Raw genomic sequence first — 24,953 nt, 5'->3', positions numbered from 1 at the left:
ATAATGATCGTGTAACGCATGGATACACGACTAGTTATTTTAAATTCATACGTTTAATTTCTTTCTCTCTTTATTCATGATTCGGTTCCTGAATTTTATTTTTCTTCAAGTGTTTGATCTCTTGATTTATCTTTTTATATATTACTGTTAGTCTTTATTTAAAAAAGAAAAAAAAGAAAGAATGATACTCGGTTTAACAAAATTTCAACACAATAAATACAATATTGGATTTTGTAATATTTAGTCAAAATCACAAATAACCATTCAACAATTCTTCCCCAACAAACAATTCTTCAAAAAATATTAACAAACTTTTCAATAAATTATTTTATCAAAATCACCATCGGGGAATCTCATTTTATTTTAAGAAATTCGCGAAAATTAAAATAGTTTTTAAACACTTTCTATTATTAGACTAATTTTCTGGCATTTGTTGTCGAAGCACGTGTGGTTTAAGCATCTTTAGATAGCCTAATTCGGTAATCATGTCATTAATCATAATAAAAAGTGAAATATAATTACGATTCTATCAGTTTGTAAATATGTATCTATATATTCTATTTTATAAATTATTAAATTCAAAATTAAACTATCAGTATCTATTAATATTATGATACAATTAATTGAATTCGTGTTCTTTAACTATATTAAATTTTAATAAATTTTATAGTTTTTAAAATATTTTTATTTTTTAATTAGTTAATAATTTAATAATAATATCTTCTATGTAATATTTTAGAATTAATATTATATTTAATTAAAACTTTATAAATAAATACATTAATCATATCCATATAAATAAATTCAGAATATAAATGTTACATATAAATGGTAATAACAATAGAAATAATAATTAAATATCAACAGTATATATGTTAAAAACTATATATTATATAATATGATATATCTAATGATTAAGTGACTTTCAAACATTCTTACTATTTAATATTAAAAATAAAAACTCCTAAAAAAAATAAAAAAGTTTAGTGAAAAGGGGTAATAATAGAAAAGAAAAGCGATGGCGAGTGTGGAGGAGGGCAATCTAATTCAATTTTCAAACAAACTTCAGGGGGCTTTACCGTAAATTAACTCTTAACAATATCCTTCCGTGCTCTGCCATGTCAATTATCACGTGACCACTCTGCCAAGTGATTATAAGACACACTAGAATGGATTCAATCGACAACCATTTTTTTTTTCTTTCTTTTTTTCAATTTATAATTCTGCAACATATTATCATTATTTTTTTATAACATTAATTTATTTTAATTAAATGTGCTGACATTGCTAATCTTTGGTTTCTTAAAATTTCTCTTGCAACAAATTAAAGACAGTTGACTGGACAGGCCAATATTTCCTTTGGAATTAATGCTTCTCTACAGGGAGGCAAGCAAATTTGCACCTTGCAAAGTTTTGGCTCCAAAAAAGGCCGAAATGATAGAATATTTCCACCAATGAGAAAACCATATTTCAGATTCAAAAATTTTATTTTATATTTTCTGATTGTTTCTTATATCTGAAAAAGAAAAAACCAATGAATCCACGTCAGTCAAGAAAGGCACACGTTAACCGCCTTGTCCTTGCATAAAAAAAGAAAGGAAGCAATACGCTCCTGTCCAATGCGCATAGCACACACCAAAATCAAAACGACAAGAAGACCCCATTCCAACAAATGATGAAGGCGTCAAAGTTACGTTTTCTGAATTAATCACGCATTATTATTATTATTACTGCTCCTTTTTCCAATGTAACGGTTCCTCCCGCTCCAAAACCCACACCATCCATTATTTCCCTCCCTCTCTTATCATCCAAATTCAACCTTTTTTTTCTTTTTCTTCTTTTTTTCTTTTGGGTATTATTTCCCTCCTTTCCTTTTTTCAAAAAAACCTTTATATAACATCACTGCATTGTCGATCTCACTCTCATCCCCGCCGCAGAATTCGCCGTCTTACTACGCCATGTACAACCGCAACCACGACGGCCCTGCTGCCAGTATTAAAACAACTTGCCGATTGTTGCTGTTAGAACTGCAGGTTTTCTTTTTCTTAAATTTTCTTTCTGAGAAAGTGTCCTTTTTGAATTGAATGTGTATAATTTAGTCTATTGCTGTTAATTTTTTTATTTTTTTTTGTTTTGTTGATTAGAAAATATGGGATGAAGTGGGAGAGAATGACGTGGAAAGAGATAAAATGGTGTTTGAAATTGAACAAGAGTGCGCAGAGGTTTATAAGGGAAAAGTTAACGAAGCAAATAGGTGTAGATCTGAATTGCAACGACAAATTGCTTTGGCTGAAGCCGAAATCGAGACTATTTTGTCTGCATTGGGTGATGATCTACATGTAAAAGTAAGCCGAAATTCGGAATGACGTGTTCTTTTATGAAATTCTTTCTCCCCATTTTTAATTGTTGATTTTTTGTGTCAGGATGAACAGAAGGATGATGGTCGAAAAAACTTGCATGAAAAGCTACAAATTGTTAATCCAATGTTAGAGGAAATGCGGAAGAGAAAATCAGAAAGGAAAAAGCAATTTGTTGAAGTTGTACATGAATTGAACACAATTTCCAAAGAGATTTTCGGTCCTAACCCCGAAATAATTGTGGACGATGGAACCGACTTGTCTTTGAAAAGACTAGTTGAATTACAGAATCAGTTACACGAGCTTCAAAACGACAAGGTTTTGGTTTCCTATACTGTTACTGTTATGCACTGTTTATATCATTATTCTCAAATTATTACGTTTTGCTGAATTCTGTGTTTAACCTACAGAGCAACCGTGTGAAGCAAGTATTGGGTCTCATGGAGACGCTCAAGTCCCTGTCTGTGGTGCTTGGCGTCGATTTCAAACACATAATGCATAATATCCATCCAACTTTTGATGATTCTGATCGATCCAAAGACATAACAGATGGCACGATTGAGAGGTTGACTACTGCATTACAGAGCTTGCATGATGTCAAGATACAGAGAATCAAGAGGGTTGGTCTTATGGGAAAATATCATTGGGTATTTTAATTTTAATTTTTTTCTTTTGCACTTAATTTTTTAAACTCTTCCAGCTTCGAGGTCTTGGAGCTGTTCTTTTGGAGCTTTGGGATTTGATGGGTACACCAGTAGAGGAGCAACTGATGTTTCAGAAAGTTACCAGTAGTATTGCTGCTTCAGAATGTGAAATTACTGAGCCTAATATGCTTTCCATCGACTTAATTAATCAAGTAAGCTGTAACCATTAGCGTGAAAATATAAACCTAATTCGGGACATTAACTTCACCTGCACTAGCCGAATTGAGGACAAGAACGAAGACATTCAGTAAATAACAACATTCTCTATATTGAGCGCAGGTCGAGGACGAAGTCTTTAGGCTTAAGCAGCTTAAATCAAGCAAAGTGAAAGAGCTTGTTCTTAAGAAGAGGTTGGAACTAGAAGAGATATGCAGGAACATACACATGGTAACAGAAGCACTTGGTGCTCCAGAATTTTCAGTAGAAGTGTTAGCATCTGGTAAGAGTTTGTGGAGTATTTTGAAGTTTTCTAATAATATTATCCATGCGGCACACTGAAGACCCTTATTAAGAAGTCTATGCCAAGATCAGTGATTTTCCATGAAGGCTAAATGTCCTTTTGTGTAATGAAACAATTGAAACCCTTATAATGCACGTGGTGCAAATAATTCTTGATGTAAAAGTCGTAAATTTGCTGGAATATTCCGAAAACAAAAGGACCTGAATTGCCGGGAAATTAGCAACTGACGTTGTCCTACTGTTTTGTGATATCATTTTTCAGGTGCTGTGGACCCTATGCATCTACTTGAAGAGATTGAACTCGAAATTGAAAGGGTTAAAGAGGAGGCTTTCAGTAGGAAGGAAATACTTGACAAGGTGGAGAAATGGTTGGCTGCTCGTGAAGAAGAGTGCTGGCTCGAAGAGTATAACAGGGTAGGGCAGTTTTTCTGCTTCTAAAAGGATATATTTTTATTCAATATAACCTATCCTCGATCGAATCTCCTATCCAAACCTTGTATGATCCTAGGATGACAATCGTTATAATGCTGGAAGAGGTGCACATCTTACCCTGAAACGTGCTGAGAGAGCTCGAGCAGTTGTCAACAAAATCCCTGGTAAAGATACTGCTTACTGCCATTCTCAAAATGGTTTCATTTTAGTTATGAAAGCATTCTTTTGACCTTGGTTTCATAATGCTGCTCCTTCACTAGTAGAATGTTCTTGAGAGTATCCCTAACTTAAAAATTATTATTTTGATTCTTTCCCATCTGTGTATGAATTTCGTTGATTTGGTTGTTTGTGGTGGAGCAGCAATGGTGGAGGCGTTGACTTCGAAAACCATAGTTTGGGAGAAAGAACGAGGAACTCAGTTTTTATATGATGGTGTAAGCACTTTCTCCGTAGTCCTACAAGTATTAATGTGAGACGGGTATCTTCGTTCCGAATCTTGATTTGGTCCTTATGAGCTGTATTGGATTTACTTCAACATGTCTATTATTTTGATTTGGGTTACATCTTCGTTGAACTCTAATTAAGTTTATGAATTTTGATTGTTCAGGAACGACTTCTTTCTAGGTTGGAAGAGTACAACTACCTAAGGAAAGAGAAGGAACAAGAGAGGATTAGACAAAGAGTATGAGAATTTGTATAGAGCTACATTCTCTTCTTACCTCTCTCTCTCTACACCGAGACACATATGACAGGATTTAACTCAATGTTAAGTTTATTCTTCTTATATTTTAGGACCAGAAGAAACGTCAGGTCCAGCTGATAGTAGAGCAAGAAGCACTTTTTGGAGCAAAACCCAGTCCATCAAAGAGCGGAAAGAAGCCTTCTAGAACTTCAATAGGAGTAGCACGTAATCAAAGGCTCTCCCTTGGTGGAGCAATGCTTCAGAACTTAAAAGCTCAAAATGCATCTTGTGATTACGTGGATTTGAACAAGATTGGTGACAGTGTGAATCAGAACAGCTATTTAGGTAATCAGCAATATGGTGGTTTTGCATCCCAGACCTTCAGTATGTTTTCATTTAATCAGAGCTTAAATTATGCCATATAGTTTAATCGAATATCTTCGTATTACTTGGCATTTATGATTGTTTGGGTAGCCACAAGTAACACAATGGAATACATGGAAAACTTGAACGGTGTTTATTTTTGTTAAAAATTTGCAGGTAGGAGAACCTCAGAGATTGCTGGTCATTTGGTAAAGAAGAATTCTTCTGCAAAAGTCCGCCAAAGCGAATCAGACTTAATCAGAAAGCCACTCTCTCCGATTCCTTTAACATTGTCTTATAAGGCCAACATAGCAAATTTCGTAGAAGATCAGAAAGGAATGGGGAATGAAAAATTGCAGACAGCGGATCCCTGTATTAAGACACCAATTCGTACACCTACCAGACCGATATCTGCTGGAGATGCAGTAACTACAACTCCGAAGACACTTCCAATTCCAGTGCCAACAACTCCAACTACAATATCTACTCCAATGCTGATGGCTTCAACACCAGCTACCCCTTGCGTTTCTTCTGCTGCCAGTACAGCTGAGAAGGTTGTGGAACAGATCGAGTATTCGTTCGAAGAGGTAAGAGTTGGTATTCTCTATCCTGAAGGAGCACAAACACAAACACAAAAACACTGTTGCAAGTTTGACATATCTGCAGCCGAAAAATGAATTTCAGACCGTTCTTTTGTTTTGTATTCTTTAATTTTTGAGGTAAATTTAGACTGCTCGACAGTTTTGTACACCCAGCATATTAAGGAAGTTGTTGTGGGGTTCAGTTTCGCCAAAGGTTGGTGGTTTGCCAGCTTATGGAAGCTGGGCACATGTATTACAGGGAGTGAAACTTTTATATGAAATAGTGGTACATTTGGTTTTATTATGTCTGATAAGTTCATCAGAATTTACTGTCCATCTACTAATTGAATTATGGTTTATGTAAATCCTCCTTATCATTCTGTAGCCCTCTTGTCTGCAAATATATAGTCTTTGATTGAGTAGCCAATTAAATACAATATATATATTTTAGAATCCGGAATGAGAGAGTTTGGGGGTGGCGTTTAAATCTAATCTTATTTTTATCTGTGTTTCGCCATAAAATAACACTATTAAGTTGGTTAGGTGGGTGGTGGATTGGATAGGTTTAAGATGGAGACAGGAGAGTTTAGTTACTAATATCTTGTGCAATCAAAATGTCGGGCCCATTGAAATATTTTGGTCTGGTGGGCATGTGCAGTGCACTAAGATAGAACTGAAACTGAAAGACAATAGTGCCAACTGCCAAGCAACCTCGGACAATTGTAACTACTCAGCTACCTGCCCAGGTCAGGGACTCAGGGTCTGTTATAATTGACCGCTTGCTTCCGTACAGCAATACGCCCTTTAGTCAATACCCCCTGCCAATAAGATTTTTGCAGGTATGTTAACTCACCACAACACAATGTCTTTAACACACCCATTATTATTATTATTATTATTCAAATAAAATAGCAAGTGATTTCTAGATCAGTTTTATCTGGTCTCCACTAATTTATTTTATTTTCAGATAAATCTAAAAATAATATTCTCGTCAGACTTAATTTGGGTTTAAATTTTTTAATCTAAGCCATAAAGTTAGAATTTAGATTAATCATATATCTTTACGTTAACTATCATGCCTTAATTTTCATAGTTTGGGCTTTGAGTTTTGGTATTAAAACTGTACAAAGTGAAGGGATACAATACAAATAATTCAGTATGTGTGTAAAACCTGAATTTGACATCCACAAACACCCGGCCGGTTTCTTTCTTTAGAGATTAACTTGTAATGATTAGCATTTAAACATCTTATCGTCAAAGGAGATAAGCTCAAAGCATAAAATAAAAAATGTATCTACAAAAAGAGCAGTCAAAGATTTAGCAAAAGATCCATCACGCCAATCCGTGATACCAAATTTGACCACTGCCCACGCTGTTAAAGTAATAAGCCTCAAGTTATCATTCAATATATAATTTTTAGAAATTTATTAAATTATAATAATACAGTTTATGTGAACAGTGTTCAATTATTTAGATACCCTTTAGTTATTATTTGAATTAAATTAGTGAAGAGAGTATAAAATATTTAAAATATCCATCAGTCGTCCGAATTAAATACTTTGAAAAGAGTAAATAGCAAAAGAAAAATGGAATACAAATGGAAATGGTCTTTCCTCAGTTCCAGACAATGAGTCCATTTAGATTACGACCGTCAGAAAACCTGAAGCTCAACTGCAGGTGACGCAATCACCACTTGTTTTCTTGATACAGGCAGCAAGTGTCCTGTTTATTTGCTAATATACCTTGGAAATTTTTGAAAACAAAGAATTCCCAAGAAAAGAGGAAGAAACTAAAGCTACGCTACGCTACGATTCCCGACAGTGGCATGATTTTGTAATATTAAATCCTTTTGAAGGGCAAATGTTAACATCTCATGTTTTAATATGCCGAAGAAGACAAAAAGCAGGTCAGCGGCAAGAAAAAGGTGGTCCTAAAACGCTATCTTTGCAGCTTTAAATAAAACACACCAATTTATTTTTATTATTTATTATTTACTTTTTTTACCTTATTTCACATACTCTTCTCTTTTCTTATTAGTATTTCTTTTTTCGCTTTTGAATTTACTATTCTGACCAATATTTTAACTCAATTTTCAAAATTCAATTCCCCTCATCACGGACGTGAAATTTCTCTTAAATCAATTGTATTTATCGGGTTTAGCAAATAATTGAATAATTGATTATATTATTATTTTATAGATTTATTTTTTCTAATTCTTTTTCATTTCCGTTTTCATTTCTCTGTAATAAATAATAATTATTTTTATTTTTATTTTTATTTTTATTTTTATTTTTTAGTTTTTCACTTCCTTTTTTTTTTTTTTACATTTCCTCAAAGTGGTTTCTGTTCAGACAGGGAAAATACCGGACAGCGGTTTTCCCGACACCTGGAAAGGAAGTGAAAACCGGTGCTCTGTTTTCTCGAGAAATCATTTTCTCAGGAAACAACCAGTTACCTACCTTTATTCTTTGAGAAAGGAAAGAACTTTGATTTAGCTGATGTGTTTTGGTTTTGTTTTGAGTGAAAATTGAGTGGAACTTGTGTTAGTACAGTTTGAGCTCAGCAAATGTGTAAAGTTTTTGTGTCATAACAGTTTCAGTTAAAGCTTCAAAAGTGCTTCTTGGAGACTGGAAGTTGCTGTTACAGGTCATGATCTTCTTCTTTTTATTTATTTATTTTTTTCTCTTTAGCATTTTTTGGTTTTCTGTTGTCAAAATTTGAGTTTGTGTGTAGTTTTTAAGTGGAGTAGTTTCTTTAAAGTGTTTATTAAAGTTTCTATCTTTATTTATAGTTTTTTCGATGATTTTTTAGTGAATTTTGGTTTCACTTCATCTTTTCTTTTTGAATCTTTTAAGATTTTGAAGTGAACCTGACTTCGTATTCACTTATTTTTGTTATTCGTTTCTGCTAATTCTACAAATCTTTTGTTTTACAAAGTTTTGATCGTTAACAATATTGATTAAAATGCTTGATTAGTTTGCATATAAGCTCTGGTATTTAAGTTTTCAAGAAAATCTAGCTTTGAGGTAAGGATTATGGCAATCATTTCCAGTTTTTTATGTACTTTTTTATTTTATTTCTAATGTTGCAGATACTGGAATGATGATCTAGATTTGTTAAAAAATTGGTTGTTTGATAGAGTGAATCTGAGTACAATTGTGAATTTTTGCGCATGGAAACAAGAGAAGGATTAACTTCAGGAGTTACAGTGATAGGAGCTGAAGCTCCATCAACTTATCATGTGGCGCCAAGGACTGAAAACTCTAGCCAGATTGCTGGCTCACCAGCAGTGGCTATGTCCCAAGCCAGTCTAGGATTGACTGGAACAACAGAAAAGAAGAAGAGAGGTAGGCCTAGGAAATATGGACCCGATGGGACGGTAGCTAGGGCATTATCACCAATGCCAATTTCCTCTTCAGCTCCTCCTGGTGGAGATTTCTCTTCTGGAAAGCCTGGTAAAGTTTGGTCAGGTGGTTTTGAGAAGAAGAAGTACAAGAAAATGGGAATGGAGAATTCAGGTATGTTTTGCCCTTTTGGAGTCTTTTATTCAAATTGAAGCATGTTTTTATTTAATAGGATTTGAATGTGCATGTCACATTTTTGAGATGGTAAAGGTTCTCATTTTGATGACTCTGGTTTCATTTTAGTGAGTTGTTGTTCATTGATTCTGTTTTTGATAGTGGAATGGGTCTTTGTAGCTATGCAACTGGGATTTGGAATTAGCGTCTTAATCAGTTTGTTAGACTTCTAAACTGCCTTCAAAGATTCCCTTGCTTAATTATAACACTTATTGAAGTTTATGTGGGACCTTGGGAGATGCTCTTGTTTAAATTTGGAAAAATAATGCTGGTTCTGAGAATGAAAAGATGGGTTTTTGTGGGGTTGCTGTATGAATGAGATTATGAGAATATTCTTTGTGGCAAAAGATTTTGGCCTTGCCTTTTGCTGATAAATAATACAGCAATATCCGGTGATAGAAACAGAATGAAACTTGTTATGTAGGATTCATTCATTGGCAATGTCTGTAGGTTATATTGACTTGGGAAGGAAGTAGGATAAAAATATCTAGCCACCATTACTATCCCTAGATTTTATGATTCATTTGGAAAATTTCTGCTTTTGAAATGTTAGTACTTCATAGAAACAGCTTTACCGCATGTATGCATGGCTTCATCAAGATTACGTCTAAAGCAATAAATGTTACTTTTAGGTTGACATTTGTTACTTCTCTTGCAGTCAAGACTTCTAGGTTGACATTTGTCAGTTCTTTTTCAGCTTATTAGTGATGATTGTAACTGAAATTACCGACTAAGCCCCTTGATGGTGCGAAGTGGGGTTAACTCTGGTTTGAGAAGAAACTAAATTCTTGTATTCAAGTATGCCAATTTTGGCGAGTGTCTGACTTCGGCTCTTTGTGCTAAATATATTCTGTTATATAAATATCACATGACTTATGATATGTCATCTATTCACTGTGAGGTGATATGTATATGTTCCTACATGGTGATATTTTTTCAGAAAATTATTTTTTCTAGGAAATTGTCAAGTCTTGAAACTCATTTTGACAGCTTGGTGCATTCAAATTTTATATTTCCGTGGCTTCCATGACAAATTAGAAATGGTCGAACTTGTAAATTTCAAATTCTGGTCAAAGTTCGGGTATGGCGGACCTAATAGCATTTTCCTTTCTATCCACAAGACCATCTTGAGATGTGGAAGTTTCTACTGCCTGAGTGGTAAAGAAGAGTATGTTTGTTTCATGTGTATGCCTAAACTTCCATTTTAAAGCCGCTTTCATTTGTTTGTGTGAACTGCTCTAGCTAGTGCCCCTTTTCTATGATGTAAGGGGAAAAAGGCGGTTATCCCATTTGTAGATATATTAGTAGATTACCAAGTAATAAAGGAAGTAATTTGACTCTCTGCTTTCAGAATGAAGAGGGCTATAAATGTCTACTAGGAAATTACTTTTATATGCTAACTTTTAAATTACTTCTAATATTTTGCTGTTATCTTGTAGGTGACTGGGCATCTGGGTCAGTTGGTACAAATTTTACTCCCCATGTCATCACTGTCAACGCAGGAGAGGTATAGTTGGTCATAAAGAAAATGAACTTTCAGTAAAAATTAAACTTTTATACTTATTTTGCTGATAGGGAAGCGGCAGGATACTGCAAAGATATTTGCTGTAAATTGCTTTTGCAGCGACTTTACAACTTCTTATGCCACTTATGTCTTTGTTTCTCTTCTATGGTTTGCATAACTATTTGTTAGTCATTCAAAGAAAAAAAGTAAATTTATTTCTCTCAGCAGCAGCTCTTGTGGAGCACTTGTCAAATTTATGCTTGGTGATTTATGCTACCCCTACCTCCCAACCTGCCCCACCAATATATAAAAAAAGAAAATTTGCTTGCTAATTGCATGAATTAAGTCATGGACTCATTGGTTTGTAGTATTAATTTAAAACTGGAAGTTTCATAAGATAGACCAATTGCAACTTTTTATCTCTCCAATAAGGCTTTGTTTCACTTTGCTAGTGATTTTCTTTGGTTAAGGATGTTACTATGAAGGTGATATCATTTTCACAACAAGGACCTCGAGCTATTTGCATTCTATCTGCTAATGGAGTAATTTCAAATGTTACACTTCGCCAACCTGACTCTTCGGGGGGTACTTTGACGTATGAGGTAAGCCATTTATTATTGGTTAACTCCTCCTTTCTATTCAAAAGGAATGCAATTCTGGATATATTAATGCTGATTTTCATTATTGCTATAACTTGCCTCTGAAATGCACATCTGTGCTTATTATAGTTCACATTTAAGTGTTCACATCTGACTTGAATTTGATGCCATATGAAACCAAGGTATTATATTCAAATCAATTTTGATGGCTGACAACTAAAATCCAATATTATAAGTTGGCACTATAAGTTATATAGTATAATTTCTGGTACAGTTAATATACTTGTATTTCTGCCAGCATTAATTGAAATCTGGTTAGTATGTATGTAACGTCTGTATTGCTTTTCCCAAGTCCGATTTTGGATAATCTTCTGACATGATATCAATATCAGCTGAAATTGATAAAACCTAGATGATCATACAGTACAAAAGATTGCTACAATTAAAAGTAGAGATGCAAGGTTTAACTCATTTTCTGTTCTTTCTGAATTAGAAGAAGGTGAAAGTGTTATGCAGAAGCAATTAACAGGAGAGCCTAGAAACAACATACCAGTGTTGATCCTGCTTCTTCTTCTATTCCCCAGACTGCCCAATTAGTTCATTCCTTATCCGTCAGCTGCTTCTGCTTCTTGTTCTTCTTCCTTTTTGCATTGGCCTTTCTAGTAACATGCAGCATTTAGCACTTGCATGACTGCCTGAGGCTGTTTTTATTGGCCTTGAGAAATCACTTCAGTTAAATGATGGACCTATTCCTTGAACTAAGAATGGTTCATTGCCTGGTCATAAAAGTTAGGAAGCTAGTTCAGTGTGAAAAAATGGTTGAGAATCAAACCATTCTAAATTGGTGGGGGTGGTGCTGATAGAAACATTCCTTTGGGTCCTTGTTTTATATAGGATAATTTATTACCCTAGTTATTCTCATTTGTTCAACCTATAACAGATGAAAGTACATTCCTTTTTTTCACCTCTCTTTGAAAAACACTGCATATTGCAAAACTGAAAGAATCACCTTGAAGTTGATTCGTCTTTTGGTATTGGCGAGAAAAAGAGTGTCCAGTGTTCAGTTTGCGTCATTAATTAATACTAGCCAGTGCTATATACATGTCAATTTCTAGAGATAGAAGAAAATTTTGCTAGCTCTCTCTGTACATGTCACTTTGTTAATAGTCTTAATGGTGCTATTAGTTTGTTGGTTAAGTAAAGAAAGAGCCTATGGGAGAACAGAAAGAGACGAAGCAAAACTTTTTGAAGTTGAGCTTTAATATTAAGAGTATAGTGGCAAAGTATACTCGAAATTTCATATTGATTATACTGAATTCTGAGTTCCTGTATATTTTCCAGTATCTATATGTATATCTATGCGTATCTTTAAACACCTAGACCGTTTGAAGTTTAATTTCTGCATAGAGGTCTAAATATTATCATTTTTTGTAGGGCCGCTTTGAAATTCTTTCTTTGTCTGGTTCATTTATGCCAACTGAGAGTCAGGGGACTAGGAGTAGATCAGGTGGGATGAGTGTCTCTTTGGCGAGCCCAGATGGTCGAGTTGTAGGAGGGGGTGTCGCTGGACTTCTAGTAGCTGCTAGTCCTGTGCAGGTAAGTTTCTGTTCTTTAATTGTAGCAGTAGGAAATATGACATAGTGGTATCAATATTAAATAATTCTTTTTTATGCCTTGACCTTCATTACTCCGAAAGTAGAATGGATCAAGGCTTAAGGTTCTTGCCTAATCTTTTTGTTACCAGGTTGTGGTAGGTAGTTTCCTACCTGGGAACCACCAAGACCAGAAACCAAAGAAGATAAAGATTGATCCAGTACCTGCAAGCATTACACCAGCCCAAACAATAGCTATTCCTATACCTGTTACTAATGCAGAAAGAGATGACAGTATGGGTGGACATGGGCTGCAAAATTCCTCTTCATTTCGAAGGGAAAACTGGACCACCATGCAACCTGTGCAGGAAATGAGAACATCAGGAACTGATATCAACATATCTTTACCAGAAGGTTAATTTCATAAGCCTGTGTCAAGAATCTCAAGATCTCTAACCGACTACATTGATTGATCCTGATATTCCACAAGGAGTTTATACTGCTCCTCTTATCACAGTTATCTGTACGCTTGTTTAAGCATTGCTTTAGCATGAAGTAGGTGCCAGGCAGGACATACTGTTCTTTGACTAGACAAACTTTCTGATTATTAAGCTAATTGGAGTAGGCTTCTTGAGTTTGTCATGGGTAGAAATATTTGGATGTGAAGAATGCTGGTTTGCCTGCGTTTATTAGTGACAGTTCTAAAATCCTTTCCCCTTGGCAAATCTTTAACCAATTCTTTTTTTCTTTGCATTTTTCAACTTAAAGCATAAATTTGAGACTTATTTTGCTCTAGAGAGACGATGTTAGTGAAAGTTTGAAACTGTCACTAGAAATTCCGTATATAATTTGGCTGGATTGACTGCAATGATGGATTTTCTTATAATGCGATTTCTCTATATATTATATATATTTTCAAAGAAGTGATTAGGCTTCTTACTTGTCCTCTTCAAGGGCAACTGGGCAAACTTGGTGACATGCGAGATTTAATTATAAAAAGAAAAAGGAAGACTCAGGTCACTGGCTGAATATATATATATAATATCATTTTTTTTTTCTTCAGTTCACATTGCTTTTTTTATTTGTTAAATTATCTAATGTGTAATGAACTTCTCTATCTATCTGACTCCTTTTGTTCATTGAATCCTTTTTAATAATTGGTTCTCTTATGACTCAAGAAACAATGTTTTTTAAGAGGAAGAAAAGTAAAGGAATAGTAATGCTTTAGAGTCACCAAGATTTCATTGTCTGCTATCAATTTATTAAATCCAATTAATTAACCAAAACTCCTTCCAAGTCCAGAAGCAGACTTTATGTAACTTTCTTGGTAAACCTCTTTCTAATTGTTTAATTCATAGCCTTTCTATACTAAAAAAGAAAAATCAATAATCTTTATCAAGATGGCTATATAAAATCTCCCAACAGAAGGGATACTCTTCTGCACTAGGCAAGAAAAAGGACAAGAGTAGAAGAAACAGACCCAGTTGGGACATGAAGACAGGAAAAGTGCCTACATTTGTAAAATATATCTTCCCTTCTCTTAGTTTCCCTCTTCTGATTCTTTTCTCTTCATCACTCTCCTCCTCCTCCTCATCATCATCAGTTTTTGATAAACATGATAAATTTCTTGTCTCCACCTATGATCTTATGGTTGTGATGAGAAAGTCCAGTGGTGTATCCTTGTTCTTCATGCTTAGCTTTATCATTATCACCATATCTCTTGGAAGTGGAAGTAACAGTTCTCCTACACCTCGTACCGCAGGAGATCATCTTGACGGGTTTTTTCCTTACTCTTCTTTAGTGTATGAAATGAATAACATGATCATCAAGAAAGAAGAACAGCTTGATCAGGATCATCTCCTTAAATATTATGATGATAGTAGTAGTAGTAGTGGTGATGACTATGAGGAAGATGATGGATATGAACAGGACAATGAAGATGATATTGGCATTGATATAGAGGAATTGTATAATAGTGAAGGTGAGAATGATGATAAAGATTTGGACAGGAGGATAGAGGAGTTTATAGCAAAGGTGAATCAGAAATGGAGGGAGGAGTTGATTACTGACAGGCTTCTTTGCTTGCCAGCTGCTTATTAATGTTATATATATCTTCTTTTTGTCCTTTTAACATGAAATGAGAAATTTCAAGTACATGGCCAGTTTCTGCAAATAAATGTTGTTAAATAGTTCCCCCATTTCCTCTTAGACATGTGAAGTTCTAGTAAGGAATGTGTTCTTGTTGCAAGTCATGCATTAGATTTAGGGGTAAGCTGATGAGAAACTGTCTGTATCTTGTAAAGTATTATGTGATATAAATGAGCAGAAAATAGATTCTGTTTATTTTATCTTGCTTTTTAGATTTCTTTATTTTCTATTGTTCATATGATTTTTTATCGAATTTATTTCTAAATCTAAATTTAATGTTTGATATGAATAGTATTTATTTGGAATTCTATCTCATTATATTAAACTAATGAAATTTGTTATTATATATTTGATAAAAAAATTGAATTTATAATAATAAAAGTACCCTTAATTATTCAAATATTTTATTTCTCTTTTCCTCTCCTCTCTCATATTTTAACTATTTTAAAATACTTCAATTATAAATATAATATACATTATTTTAAAAAGAAACATATGATATACAGGACAGATATTTTTTTTTTAAAATAAAATATTGAATTGAATATCACCTTTAAACCAAACACAAAATTTATTTTATTTAAAATGAGTTTCATATTATTATATAAAGTATAATGATCATTGAAACTGATTTGCAAATAAATTTATTTAAAAACTTATCTGTAAATAAATGCATAAAATTTAGTGGCATATTGTCATATTGATTTGAATGAGTTCTTATGCTTTTTTTCTTTCTTTCGCTTATTAAATTATTGAGCTTTAGTTATATATATATATATATATGAGAGGTTCTGCAACTTGCTTAATTGCTTTCTTGATTTAAATTTTTTTATTCACTATCAAAACCAAATATAAAACTTAGCCTAGACTTTTATGTTTTTTTTAATGTATTGCATCTAACGGTTTAAATGACTGAAATATTTTTTAATTATCTTATATTTAAATAATAAAATATATTATTTATATATATTTAAAATTTTGTAATTATTCTGAATATATCAATTATTAAATAATAAATATGATATAGTTGAAGTAGCCACATGGGATATACATACATCTATTTCAAAAAAAACTCTATATTGAAGTCAACTTAAACTTTGACATCATTACCGTATATTTGGAACCAATGATTTTTGTTTAAACCAGAGAAAAGTTTTTGGCAATTTTATAATCAATCAACACCTTTTTCAACTAAAATAGTAATAAAATATTTAAACACCCCCTATGCTGTCGGGGAAGAATTCATATTAAATTAGGGTTAATAGTTTCTCCTAATTATAATTAATTGGGATCCAGACCATCAATTACTGATTACAGGGGACATAGTCAATAAGGTTAGTTAGGATTATAAATCAGAAGCAATTGAAATTTATTTCTAAAAGGGCATCATTTGCAAGTGACGTGTGCATAATTACGTCCCTAATCTTCAAAATTAGCATCAAAATTATCTTCTCTTTTTGTAGAATGTTTGTCTTCATGACCTGCCTTCAATTTTCTTGATGGGTTAGGATTTGTATGAATGGTTGAATAATCACTGGGCCACGTAGCTCAAGGGTTGAATAGAATCTTCTAGTCTTACCTTATTATTTAAGGTGTTAATTAATAACTATAATATTCATTTTAAATAAATTGAAAATTATGTTAAAAATAAATAATAATAATAATAATAAAAATAATTTACGAGAGATAAGATAAAAATAAAATACTGACATTGAAAAAATATTTTAATTTTATGAAAATTCTGGCTTACAAAATAAAATTAATTTAAAATCTATCTATTTTATTAAAATTTAATTTGGATATAACTAATTTTATAAATTCAATATATATATATATATATATATATTAATTTTTGAGATTTAAACTTTTTTGATATGTGTGTTTAATTTTTGACACATAGAATATTTATTTTGACACATAGAATATTTATGTATAACTTTAAATAAAATTTTATTTCGAATATATAGATTCCCATATAAAGTAGAAGTAAAGTTAAAGTTATAAATGAGCAAGAATTTGTTTAAACAAATTTGATAAGATTAATGAGTAAAACTCGAGTCTAATACACGAGTTTGTCATTAAAAAAAGAAAAGAAAAGAGTTAAGCTTTAACTTATTTGGCCCGTTTAGACTTGCAAAGTGGCTTGATTAAAACTTCTAGATTCAGTTCATTTAGATTTGTATATTGAAAATATAGTTCATTTCATTTTCTCTTTATTCATTTTATTTAAGAAATACATATAAAGACTGAATATAATAAAAGGAGGGGAAGAAGACTCTAAATACTAAGTCTGTACTGAGATTAAAAGATGCAAGTATCCAATGAACAATGGTAAATTTATTTATGCATATTCAAATGACACATTTGGTTCTTTGTTTGATATGCTGTGGTTTAGTGCAAAATTGATGCCCATTTAAGCTATAAAGGCAATCTAATTAACATCATATCCTTGACTATCCATAAACTTATTGTATTATATTTGGCTTCATTGCTGCTTGCTTTTTAACTTCCTCAATCATATGTTGAATCTTTAATACTCTATAGAACTTTCCATTTTGTTTTATAAAATTCGTAAGGATGGATACGCATCTTAATGCTGTCTAATATATTATACAAGCAGCTTTTTCATTCATACCATACTGATGCTTATCATTTTCAAAATTGCAGAAGATACGTTTATATTAACAAATCACTGAAAGCAAAATATTTCAAAGAAAAAGAAACAGGGATAATGGTGCTATTTGCATTTCATTTCTACCTCCTATTCCCTCCCCTCCCATTCTGAACATCATATAGCATGTGATTAAAACAGACTGCATTACGAGTCAAATTCATGCTAAACTTACAGAAAACCCTGAGTGCGATCTCCCAAAGTTTGTACTCTTCCACCAAAAGAAAAAACCTGAAATCAACAGGAGAAGTGAGTAGAAACATACAGAAGCAGGCAATACTTGAGATTATAAAACGACAATGCAAGGATTGACACTTGAAATAAATAAGGAATAGTTTCAAATTTATAATATAGCAATCGGAAAACTTGGTAGAGTTACCGATGCACGGATTAAGAAACTTAACTATGTTTTGCATAACTGGTTCGTACATTGCTTACACTTGCTACACACACATTCTTGTACAATTCCTAGGCCCAAGAAACATTAAGACAATTATATAGTCCAATGAACAACACAGATCCTGGTAATTTTGCAGGGAATATCCACATAACTATCATATATGTCTGTCATCAGTATAGCCATTCCTAATGCAGCTACCAACACCATGACAGTCACTGCCATTGTAGCGGCGGCAGCCCCACCGAAAACCACCTCTTGTTGTCACTGCTGCCGTCCCTAATACTGACATCAGCACAAATAACTTTCGAGATGGATTCGGATCCACACATCCAAACAACTCATATTGATGCAGCAAAAACTATTCATCCGATTTTGATGTTAATCCAAGTTATCCATCAAATCTGAAGGATGCAGAAAAATACAGTTAAAGCTCATATTCATTACTATTAAGTCTGTTGATTGCAGATACTGGTTCTATTCCTTTTTTAATGACCCAATCAAAAGCACAAAATTTGGTTGCAAAGAGAGTAATTCAAGGACTCACAGCAGGGAAACTTGGCCAGAGCAATAATATCCCTGATTAACCCAATGCTTCTCCAATCGTCCAAAGAAACCTAAAACACATTTACAGAAACAGGCAATCTATACCTAATTAAATCGGTTCAGCAATATAATGAAAGTTAGTGGATCTTTGCCACATTACCAGAATATACAAAGGCCTAAAAGAACAACAAGAAAACCAAGCTTATAAATCCTCTGCTGCTTTTCCCGATTTAGTTGATTATAAATCTCAGTGACATCAACTAAGTGTCGTCTCTGCAAGTACCTGACATAGTTCTACAAATCATATGGCAGAAATGGCATAAAAAGAAAAGAATTTCAACCAGAAATCAATTAAAGCGCCATTTATGATCCTAGATAAAATAATTAAATGCTTAACATTTCTTTATTTTGAATCCATTCCTGAAGCATTTTCTTTTACTAATTGAATAAAATAGTGATCCGGTTCGTTATGATAACAATTAAATATCGATTGGGTAGCATATAAACCTGTAATCTTAACTCAGAAATCATGAAAGATAATGGACTTACAATTTGACGTTGTAGTAGAGGTAAGGCAGAGACAAAAGAGAAAAAAACCAATGTCCTGTTACTAGAAAGGTGAAGCACAAGAGTCCTTGAATTACATACTCCGGCCAAATCACCATGTTAATTCGAGATGCTTAATCGTATGGGTTTAGGTAATCAAATTGGAGATCCGTCAAGTGCATTAGCTGAAATCAAATCGAGATATGTATATGAAAGAGCTTGACTCAGTTATGAAATTAATGAAAATTAAAATTAATGACCTGATAACCGATAATGCCGATGACAGATATAAGCAGAAAGAAGTTAACCAGCCATTCATATATGATCCACATTTGCCTCCTCTCTTTGTCACTCTACTTGAATTCTCTGTCTGTTCCTTTTCTCGCAATTTCTTTTTTTAAAATTTATTTTCAATCAAATTTCATCTTTAAATCTTCTACAATTTTCAAATTTGAGAATTCATCTATATGCTGTCCATTTAAAAGGGGATAAAGTGAAAAGGGAATTTTTTGGGCTTGACATTCTCATTCTAAGTACAAGCCTGTCCATATGTTGTTTGCCCAATGATCCGTCGCTTATCGTGTATTGAACCAGAGTCTTTTTCTTTACTGTATAATTGTCGCCAAAACGTTAACAACGACGAGATATTTGTCACTTTAACAATTTTGCGATGATAAGTAATAGCGACGACAAACAACTAGTGACAACATGAAATTCGTTCCCAAAACAATGAGCCATGACAGGCAACTAGCATGGACATCAAATGTCGTCCTATATTAGTGAAAAGGATATGACATTTGCCGCCATAGCGACGGAACACAACTAGCAAGGACATGACCGTATCACTTTGATGCATTCATAGTTTCAAGTCAAACTTGATTAGTGTTTGTATAGGGCTTCCACAGCTTAATTAGAATGTGAGGATCTCTCATGTGTATAGAAAAGGGAATCAAATTGCTCTTTGGTTGGCAAATAGATGTTCCTCTTGTGCCGTCTTATATGCTAGAGAGCGACGTTGCTACTTGTTACTACTCTGTGCTTTTCTACCCTGATTTCGCTGTGTCGGAGTTGTTTTCGGGCAAGAGGCCTTCCTTTGTACTTTTTTATATTAAAAAAGGAAAGTCATAAATTATTTTTGGTGTAAACAGGCCGAAACTTGGTTAACATTCGGAGTCCAACTCGTTTAATGGGCCACCAATTCGTTTAAGCTGGACTGAGATAAAACGTACGAATCTAAATCCAAAACGCCGTCGTATTACCGTTCCCTTTGCGGGTTTCTTGATCCAAAAGACAAGGCACAAGATCTGAAGAAATAGAAAAGGGGAAAAAGCAGACCATCATTAAGACTTCAGTTTGAGTTGTGGAATTTGTTTTGCCCTATCTTTCTTTATCTTCTCGTTTTCTTCCGTACACCATGACTAAGCAACAAGCTAACTGGTCGCCCTACGATAACAATGGAGGGTACGGTTTTTTTTTCTCATTATTGTAGTTTTGTTTTAATCCCGTTCTATTGCGATTTTGAGCTTATTTTTATTTCTTAAAAAAATATTGATCGTTCACAGATCTTGTGTTGCAATAGCCGGCGCCGATTACTGTGTTATCGCTGCTGACACACGTATGTCCACTGGATACAATATTCTCACTCGAGATTACTCCAAAATCTGTCAACTGTATGTTTTTTCCAGTCTCGATTTGCATCTTTTGTGTGCGTATATTGATTGCTGATATGCCTACTTGCCACTTGCTGTGGGTTTCTAAAGTAATTCTAGGTTTTAATAGAAGCTGCTAGGGCTTGGTTTTTTACACTAATTCCTAACTAGGCTATATGCCCTGTAAAATAAAATTGTTGTGGTCTGAATTTGGCACAGAACATAATGTTTAGTGTTATTTACACTTTTCAACTTGTACTAGTTTAGTAGACCACTCGGGAAATGAATCAGTTTATTTTGCCTTCTGTCTTGGGATTGAGTTCATGTTCATTCAGTAATCCAGTAAATTTTATCAGAAGGCAGGATGAAATTGAATTCGATCTTTTGGATTCTATAGTTTGCTCAACCACTGCATATTGTGACAATATTTGATTTTGCAGCTGAACTTATGTTCCGTAAAATGATAATTATTTTGATTTTTGAATATTGATTTTCACTTGCTCACCCATATGAATGTCCGCACCTTTACGACACTTCTATTAGATATTTAGTTAATATTGGCTTTAATTGAATGTTGGTAATGATACAGGAGTTTGAAGTCCTAAGTCAACTTATGAAAAAGAATTTTTTTGTTTATTTATTTAATATTTGTTTTTGAGTTGTTATGCTTGATCTCTCTCTCTCTCTCTCTTTTTTTCTTGAGAGAGACTAACTGGATGTGCTTTGCTATGCTTAGTGCTGAAAAAAGTGTAATGGCATCTTCTGGCTTTCAAGCTGATGTCCAGGCTCTACAGAAGCATCTAAAAGCAAAGCACTTGGTAAGACTTTTACTTGATTACTCTTTTTGGCACTTAAACCAAGGATATTTTGTAGCAACTGTGGCCTTTTGTTTTACTTTAATTTTTCTTCTTGTAATATCACCTTGGTTCTTAGCTTTTATGTCTGTTATTTAGATACTCAAATCTTCAGTTTTATGGGCATAACCTAAATTTAGGGGAGCACTGATATCAAATGATGTCTTATTCTAATACCCTTATAAGTCGTTTCTGTTTCAGTTTATGTGCATGCATATCACTGACAATAGGTAAGTTTTAATGAATGTATATAGTTTATGATGTATGACTGTCTTCTCATGCTAGGTCTTGTGTGAGACTTGCTGCACTATAACTATATGTCCTAACATTTGTGAATTTATGATTTTGGTGAACAGCTTTTAGCCATGTTGGATTGTTGGACACTTGTTCTTCTATGATGTGGTCATTTCTTTTTGTTCTTTGTAAACTCAGATATATCAGCATCAGCACAACAAGCAGATGAGCTGCCCTGCCATGGGTCAGCTACTATCCAACACTCTCTACTTCAAACGCTTCTTTCCTTATTATGCTTTTAACGTTCTAGGTGGCCTTGACAGTGAAGGTAAACTAATAGAAACTGGTGCTGCTGTTCTAAGCTGTTTCTTGGCATTAGTAATGTGCCTTTTCTTAACCAAACTGTAGGAAAAGGTTGTGTCTATACTTATGATGCTGTTGGTTCCTATGAGAGGGTTGGATACAGTGCCCAGGGTTCTGGTTCCACTCTTATTATGCCATTTCTGGACAATCAACTAAAGTCTCCCAGCCCTCTCTTATTGCCTGCCCAGGTGTGTATTCTTGGCTCATCTTCTTTGCAAAGAAGTATTTCTGTATTTTACTCTTCAATTCTTTTATCCTTATATTGTATGACCTATGCAGGATGCTGTAACTCCTCTTTCAGAACCAGAAGCTGTTGATTTGGTGAAAACTGTTTTTGCTTCTGCAACCGAGAGGGATATATATACTGTAGGCTTTTGGTTCCCTTTACAATTATTGGAATACATACTTCTCATTCTTATGGAGGAGACTATTCAAATGTCATACACATGCATATGCTCATTTGTATACATACAGATACACCCTCACCGGGACTATATGCACACTCATTTCATACAAGTGCCACAAATTTATTTTGCTTATTTGTGATTACACAGTTTATGTAGTTCATGTATTCCATTAACCCTTAAACTATCATGCCTGTGCTACAGGGAGACAAGGTTGAAATTGTCGTTCTAAATGCTGATGGTATTCGTCGGGAGTATATGGAACTTAGGAAAGATTGATCTGCTCAAAAGCTTGCTGTTTTTCTGGAATTTGGTCGTCACTTCAGCATTTCGATCTTGATCAGTGTAGCCTTAAAATCAGTCCATTTGGACGACGAGTACATTTCCTAGCTGTAGATTTGATAATGCAGTTCATGTGTTGGGACATCCTTTTGACATCTAAATTAAAAGGTTCTTTTTTTTTTTTTTTTTTCTTTTTACCTTTTGGCTAAGATTTTTATGAACCTTGAAAGTCTTATGCTTTGTTTTTTCAAAATAGTAATGGATCTTTATATATAAATATATATATAAACCTCAATTGATCGAGATGAGATGGACGGTGAAAGCCAACATGATATATCACATTAAGGATAAACATCTGGACTTCAATTCTAAGGGTGAAAAATTTAACATGTATATTAGTCTCACTTGAAAATGTATTGTTGATTGTAGTCAGCCTGGGAAGAATCCATTATCTTTTTGTCCCCCAAAATTATCATAGTTTTTAGAAAGAAAGAATGATGGTATCAATTTGTTCCTTATTTCACAACAATATTAGAGATGTACGGTATGGGATCAGCTAATGAACACTGCTCGAGAAGCCCATCCTGTCTCTGTTATCTTTAGAAGCTGTCTGCAGAAGCCCATCCCTTCTTCTCTAATTCTTCTCGCAATGTCTAATGAATGGCAGCCAGGGTCACTAAGCAAGCATATGGGAGTGGCAAATCGAAGTAGAAAAAGCCCAATTATCATCAAAATCTCACCTTGATTCTCTTTCTGTTGTAGTCAAAGTCGAAGTTCCCTAACCGTGATGCAGATCTATACTCCACAGTGGAGTTATTGCCCGGTGGGAACCAAAACTCGACGTCATCCACTAACTGTTTCAAACAATATCAAGATTAGTAAGAGTAACAATTTTCTGTGCCTGGCAGCAAAGGTGAAGTGTGAAAACTTGAAACTTACCCCTAAAATTGGACTTTGGTATTCCACATGCACGTAATCATCACTCTTCTCTGCAACCCGGGGTGTAAATTTATCCGGTTTTGTTGATTGTATCTGCAACAAGGGCAACCAGATGTTTTGTCCAGTTACGCTTCAGCTAGGAAGTTTTTTAAGTTTTAATTTGCAAGCATGTGAATTTTTTGTCCAACTAGCTAAATCCAGTGAAAATAAACAGAGAAAAAAGACCCCTAATCCGTAATTTAAAATAAAGGTTTTCTTTTACCACTTGAAGAAGCTCCTTCATTGCCACTTCTTTATTCACCGGCTTTTTTCTGTTCCCGTTGTAATTCCTACAAACAATAAGCAAATAGTAAGGACTTGCGCTGTCCTTGACAGGTCGTAGTTGGCACCAGCCACTACAAGGAAAGTAATGGTGGACGCTCCTTTTTCACGTGTTAGAATTATAATTTATTCAATTAAGAAAAGAAAAAAAAAAAGTAAAAGCCACACGCAACTCTGTCGAATTTAATTAAATTTTATTTCATTTTAAACATAATGGAAGCTTACCAAGGCGGAGTATAATGAGTAAGATCGCTGATATTTTCAGAAGTTGAAATACAATTCTTAGTAGCCGGACACAGAGCTAATGCTTGTTGATTCTTCTGTACTCCCAAATATTCAGGCTTTTTTCCACTGCAGTAACATGGTAATTCAATCCAAAACCATTGGAATTTTTCCAGAGAAACAATTAAAATTAACGAACCTGAGATTGAAAATGGCACCAACTACTGCTATTTCGCTGCTCCTCAATATGATTTCCCTTCAAATTTGTGACAGTTTTTGTTAGAAACTTCCAACCGGAGGCTTAATTAAGCTTAAAGAGAGAGATAGAGTGGAAGAGGTACCTTCGAGCAATTTGGTCGCTTGGTTTATTGTTGTTGTCGTTGTCGTTTTGCTGTTGAGAAAGGATAACTCGTGGACGGATTAAGCCATTAAAGTTTTTGCTGCGAGTCTTGTAATAGTAGCCACAATAGGCGCTTGTTGTTGGAGCTGCCATTGATACCATTTTCAATCTCTCTCTCTGCCTCTG

The 24,953-nt window shown here is 33.9% G+C and overlaps 5 protein-coding genes across 6 annotated transcripts; 4 read left to right on the top strand and 1 right to left on the bottom strand.

Annotated features, from left to right (window-relative positions):
• The first annotated feature begins 1,545 nt into the window (after positions 1–1,545).
• Positions 1,546–5,879, top strand: LOC8270645 (65-kDa microtubule-associated protein 4). Of its 2 annotated transcripts, none has more exons than XM_002511681.4 (12): positions 1,546–2,033; positions 2,145–2,345; positions 2,424–2,675; positions 2,768–2,977; positions 3,058–3,213; positions 3,341–3,500; positions 3,783–3,934; positions 4,029–4,116; positions 4,313–4,386; positions 4,560–4,634; positions 4,745–4,979; positions 5,175–5,879. In XM_002511681.4, the coding sequence occupies exons 1-12, from the start codon at positions 1,959–1,961 to the stop codon at positions 5,672–5,674; spliced, it is 2,178 nt and encodes a 725-aa protein (XP_002511727.2). In that variant the 5' UTR covers positions 1,546–1,958; the 3' UTR covers positions 5,675–5,879. The 2 variants fall into 2 exon arrangements, with proteins under 2 accessions (XP_002511727.2, XP_048230020.1); XM_048374063.1 differs by having other exon boundaries at positions 4,745–5,018.
• A 1,994-nt stretch (positions 5,880–7,873) lies between these two features.
• On the top strand, positions 7,874–13,583 carry LOC8270644 (AT-hook motif nuclear-localized protein 1). The gene is made up of 6 exons (XM_002511680.4): positions 7,874–8,224; positions 8,670–9,096; positions 10,596–10,663; positions 11,131–11,262; positions 12,694–12,855; positions 13,004–13,583. The coding sequence occupies exons 2-6, from the start codon at positions 8,751–8,753 to the stop codon at positions 13,268–13,270; spliced, it is 975 nt and encodes a 324-aa protein (XP_002511726.1). The 5' UTR covers positions 7,874–8,224; positions 8,670–8,750; the 3' UTR covers positions 13,271–13,583.
• Positions 13,584–14,166: 583 nt separating this feature from the next.
• LOC8270643 lies at positions 14,167–15,194 on the top strand. Its single transcript, XM_002511679.4, has one exon. The coding sequence runs from the start codon at positions 14,343–14,345 to the stop codon at positions 14,949–14,951; it is 609 nt and encodes a 202-aa protein (XP_002511725.3). The 5' UTR covers positions 14,167–14,342; the 3' UTR covers positions 14,952–15,194.
• Positions 15,195–20,448: 5,254 nt separating this feature from the next.
• On the top strand, positions 20,449–23,128 carry LOC8270641 (proteasome subunit beta type-1). Its single transcript, XM_002511678.4, has 7 exons — positions 20,449–20,620; positions 20,722–20,829; positions 21,545–21,626; positions 22,095–22,224; positions 22,305–22,447; positions 22,539–22,625; positions 22,868–23,128. The coding sequence occupies exons 1-7, from the start codon at positions 20,574–20,576 to the stop codon at positions 22,940–22,942; spliced, it is 672 nt and encodes a 223-aa protein (XP_002511724.1). The 5' UTR covers positions 20,449–20,573; the 3' UTR covers positions 22,943–23,128.
• A 186-nt stretch (positions 23,129–23,314) lies between these two features.
• LOC8270642 lies at positions 23,315–24,946 on the bottom strand. The gene is made up of 7 exons (XM_002511676.4): positions 24,769–24,946; positions 24,627–24,683; positions 24,431–24,556; positions 24,147–24,213; positions 23,885–23,977; positions 23,686–23,799; positions 23,315–23,598 (listed from the first exon to the last, which is right to left on the bottom strand). The coding sequence occupies exons 1-7, from the start codon at positions 24,927–24,929 to the stop codon at positions 23,545–23,547; spliced, it is 672 nt and encodes a 223-aa protein (XP_002511722.1). The 5' UTR covers positions 24,930–24,946; the 3' UTR covers positions 23,315–23,544.
• Between the last annotated feature and the right edge of the window lie 7 nt (positions 24,947–24,953).

The sequence above is a fragment of the Ricinus communis genome, chromosome 1 (assembly GCF_019578655.1).
Source record: "Ricinus communis isolate WT05 ecotype wild-type chromosome 1, ASM1957865v1, whole genome shotgun sequence".
NCBI classification, from domain to species: Eukaryota; Viridiplantae; Streptophyta; class Magnoliopsida; order Malpighiales; family Euphorbiaceae; genus Ricinus; species Ricinus communis.
This window is presented reverse-complemented; position numbering and strand designations above follow the sequence as displayed.

What these genes read in the sequence shown, in the direction of transcription:
- LOC8270643 (XM_002511679.4), top strand. Translation starts at nt 14,343, where the DNA reads ATGAAGACAGGAAAAGTGCCTACATTTGTAAAATATATCTTCCCTTCT.
- LOC8270645 (XM_048374063.1), top strand. Translation starts at nt 1,959, where the DNA reads ATGTACAACCGCAACCACGACGGCCCTGCTGCCAGTATTAAAACAACT. An exon ending in GTGATGATCTACATGTAAAA is followed by an intron (nt 2,346 to 2,423) that starts GTAAGCCGAAAT and finishes TTTTTGTGTCAG; the next exon opens with GATGAACAGAAGGATGATGG. An exon ending in AGTAGAAGTGTTAGCATCTG is followed by an intron (nt 3,501 to 3,782) that starts GTAAGAGTTTGT and finishes ATCATTTTTCAG; the next exon opens with GTGCTGTGGACCCTATGCAT.
- LOC8270641 (XM_002511678.4), top strand. Translation starts at nt 20,574, where the DNA reads ATGACTAAGCAACAAGCTAACTGGTCGCCCTACGATAACAATGGAGG. An exon ending in TACTCCAAAATCTGTCAACT is followed by an intron (nt 20,830 to 21,544) that starts GTATGTTTTTTC and finishes TGCTATGCTTAG; the next exon opens with TGCTGAAAAAAGTGTAATGG. An exon ending in AGGTGGCCTTGACAGTGAAG is followed by an intron (nt 22,225 to 22,304) that starts GTAAACTAATAG and finishes ACCAAACTGTAG; the next exon opens with GAAAAGGTTGTGTCTATACT.
- LOC8270644 (XM_002511680.4), top strand. Translation starts at nt 8,751, where the DNA reads ATGGAAACAAGAGAAGGATTAACTTCAGGAGTTACAGTGATAGGAGCT. An exon ending in TCACTGTCAACGCAGGAGAG is followed by an intron (nt 10,664 to 11,130) that starts GTATAGTTGGTC and finishes TCTTTGGTTAAG; the next exon opens with GATGTTACTATGAAGGTGAT. An exon ending in GGGGTACTTTGACGTATGAG is followed by an intron (nt 11,263 to 12,693) that starts GTAAGCCATTTA and finishes CATTTTTTGTAG; the next exon opens with GGCCGCTTTGAAATTCTTTC.
- LOC8270642 (XM_002511676.4), bottom strand. Translation starts at nt 24,929, where the DNA reads ATGGTATCAATGGCAGCTCCAACAACAAGCGCCTATTGTGGCTACTAT. An exon ending in ACTCATTATACTCCGCCTTG is followed by an intron (nt 24,214 to 24,430) that starts GTAAGCTTCCAT and finishes TATTGTTTGTAG; the next exon opens with GAATTACAACGGGAACAGAA. An exon ending in ACAACAGAAAGAGAATCAAG is followed by an intron (nt 23,599 to 23,685) that starts GTGAGATTTTGA and finishes GCCATTCATTAG; the next exon opens with ACATTGCGAGAAGAATTAGA.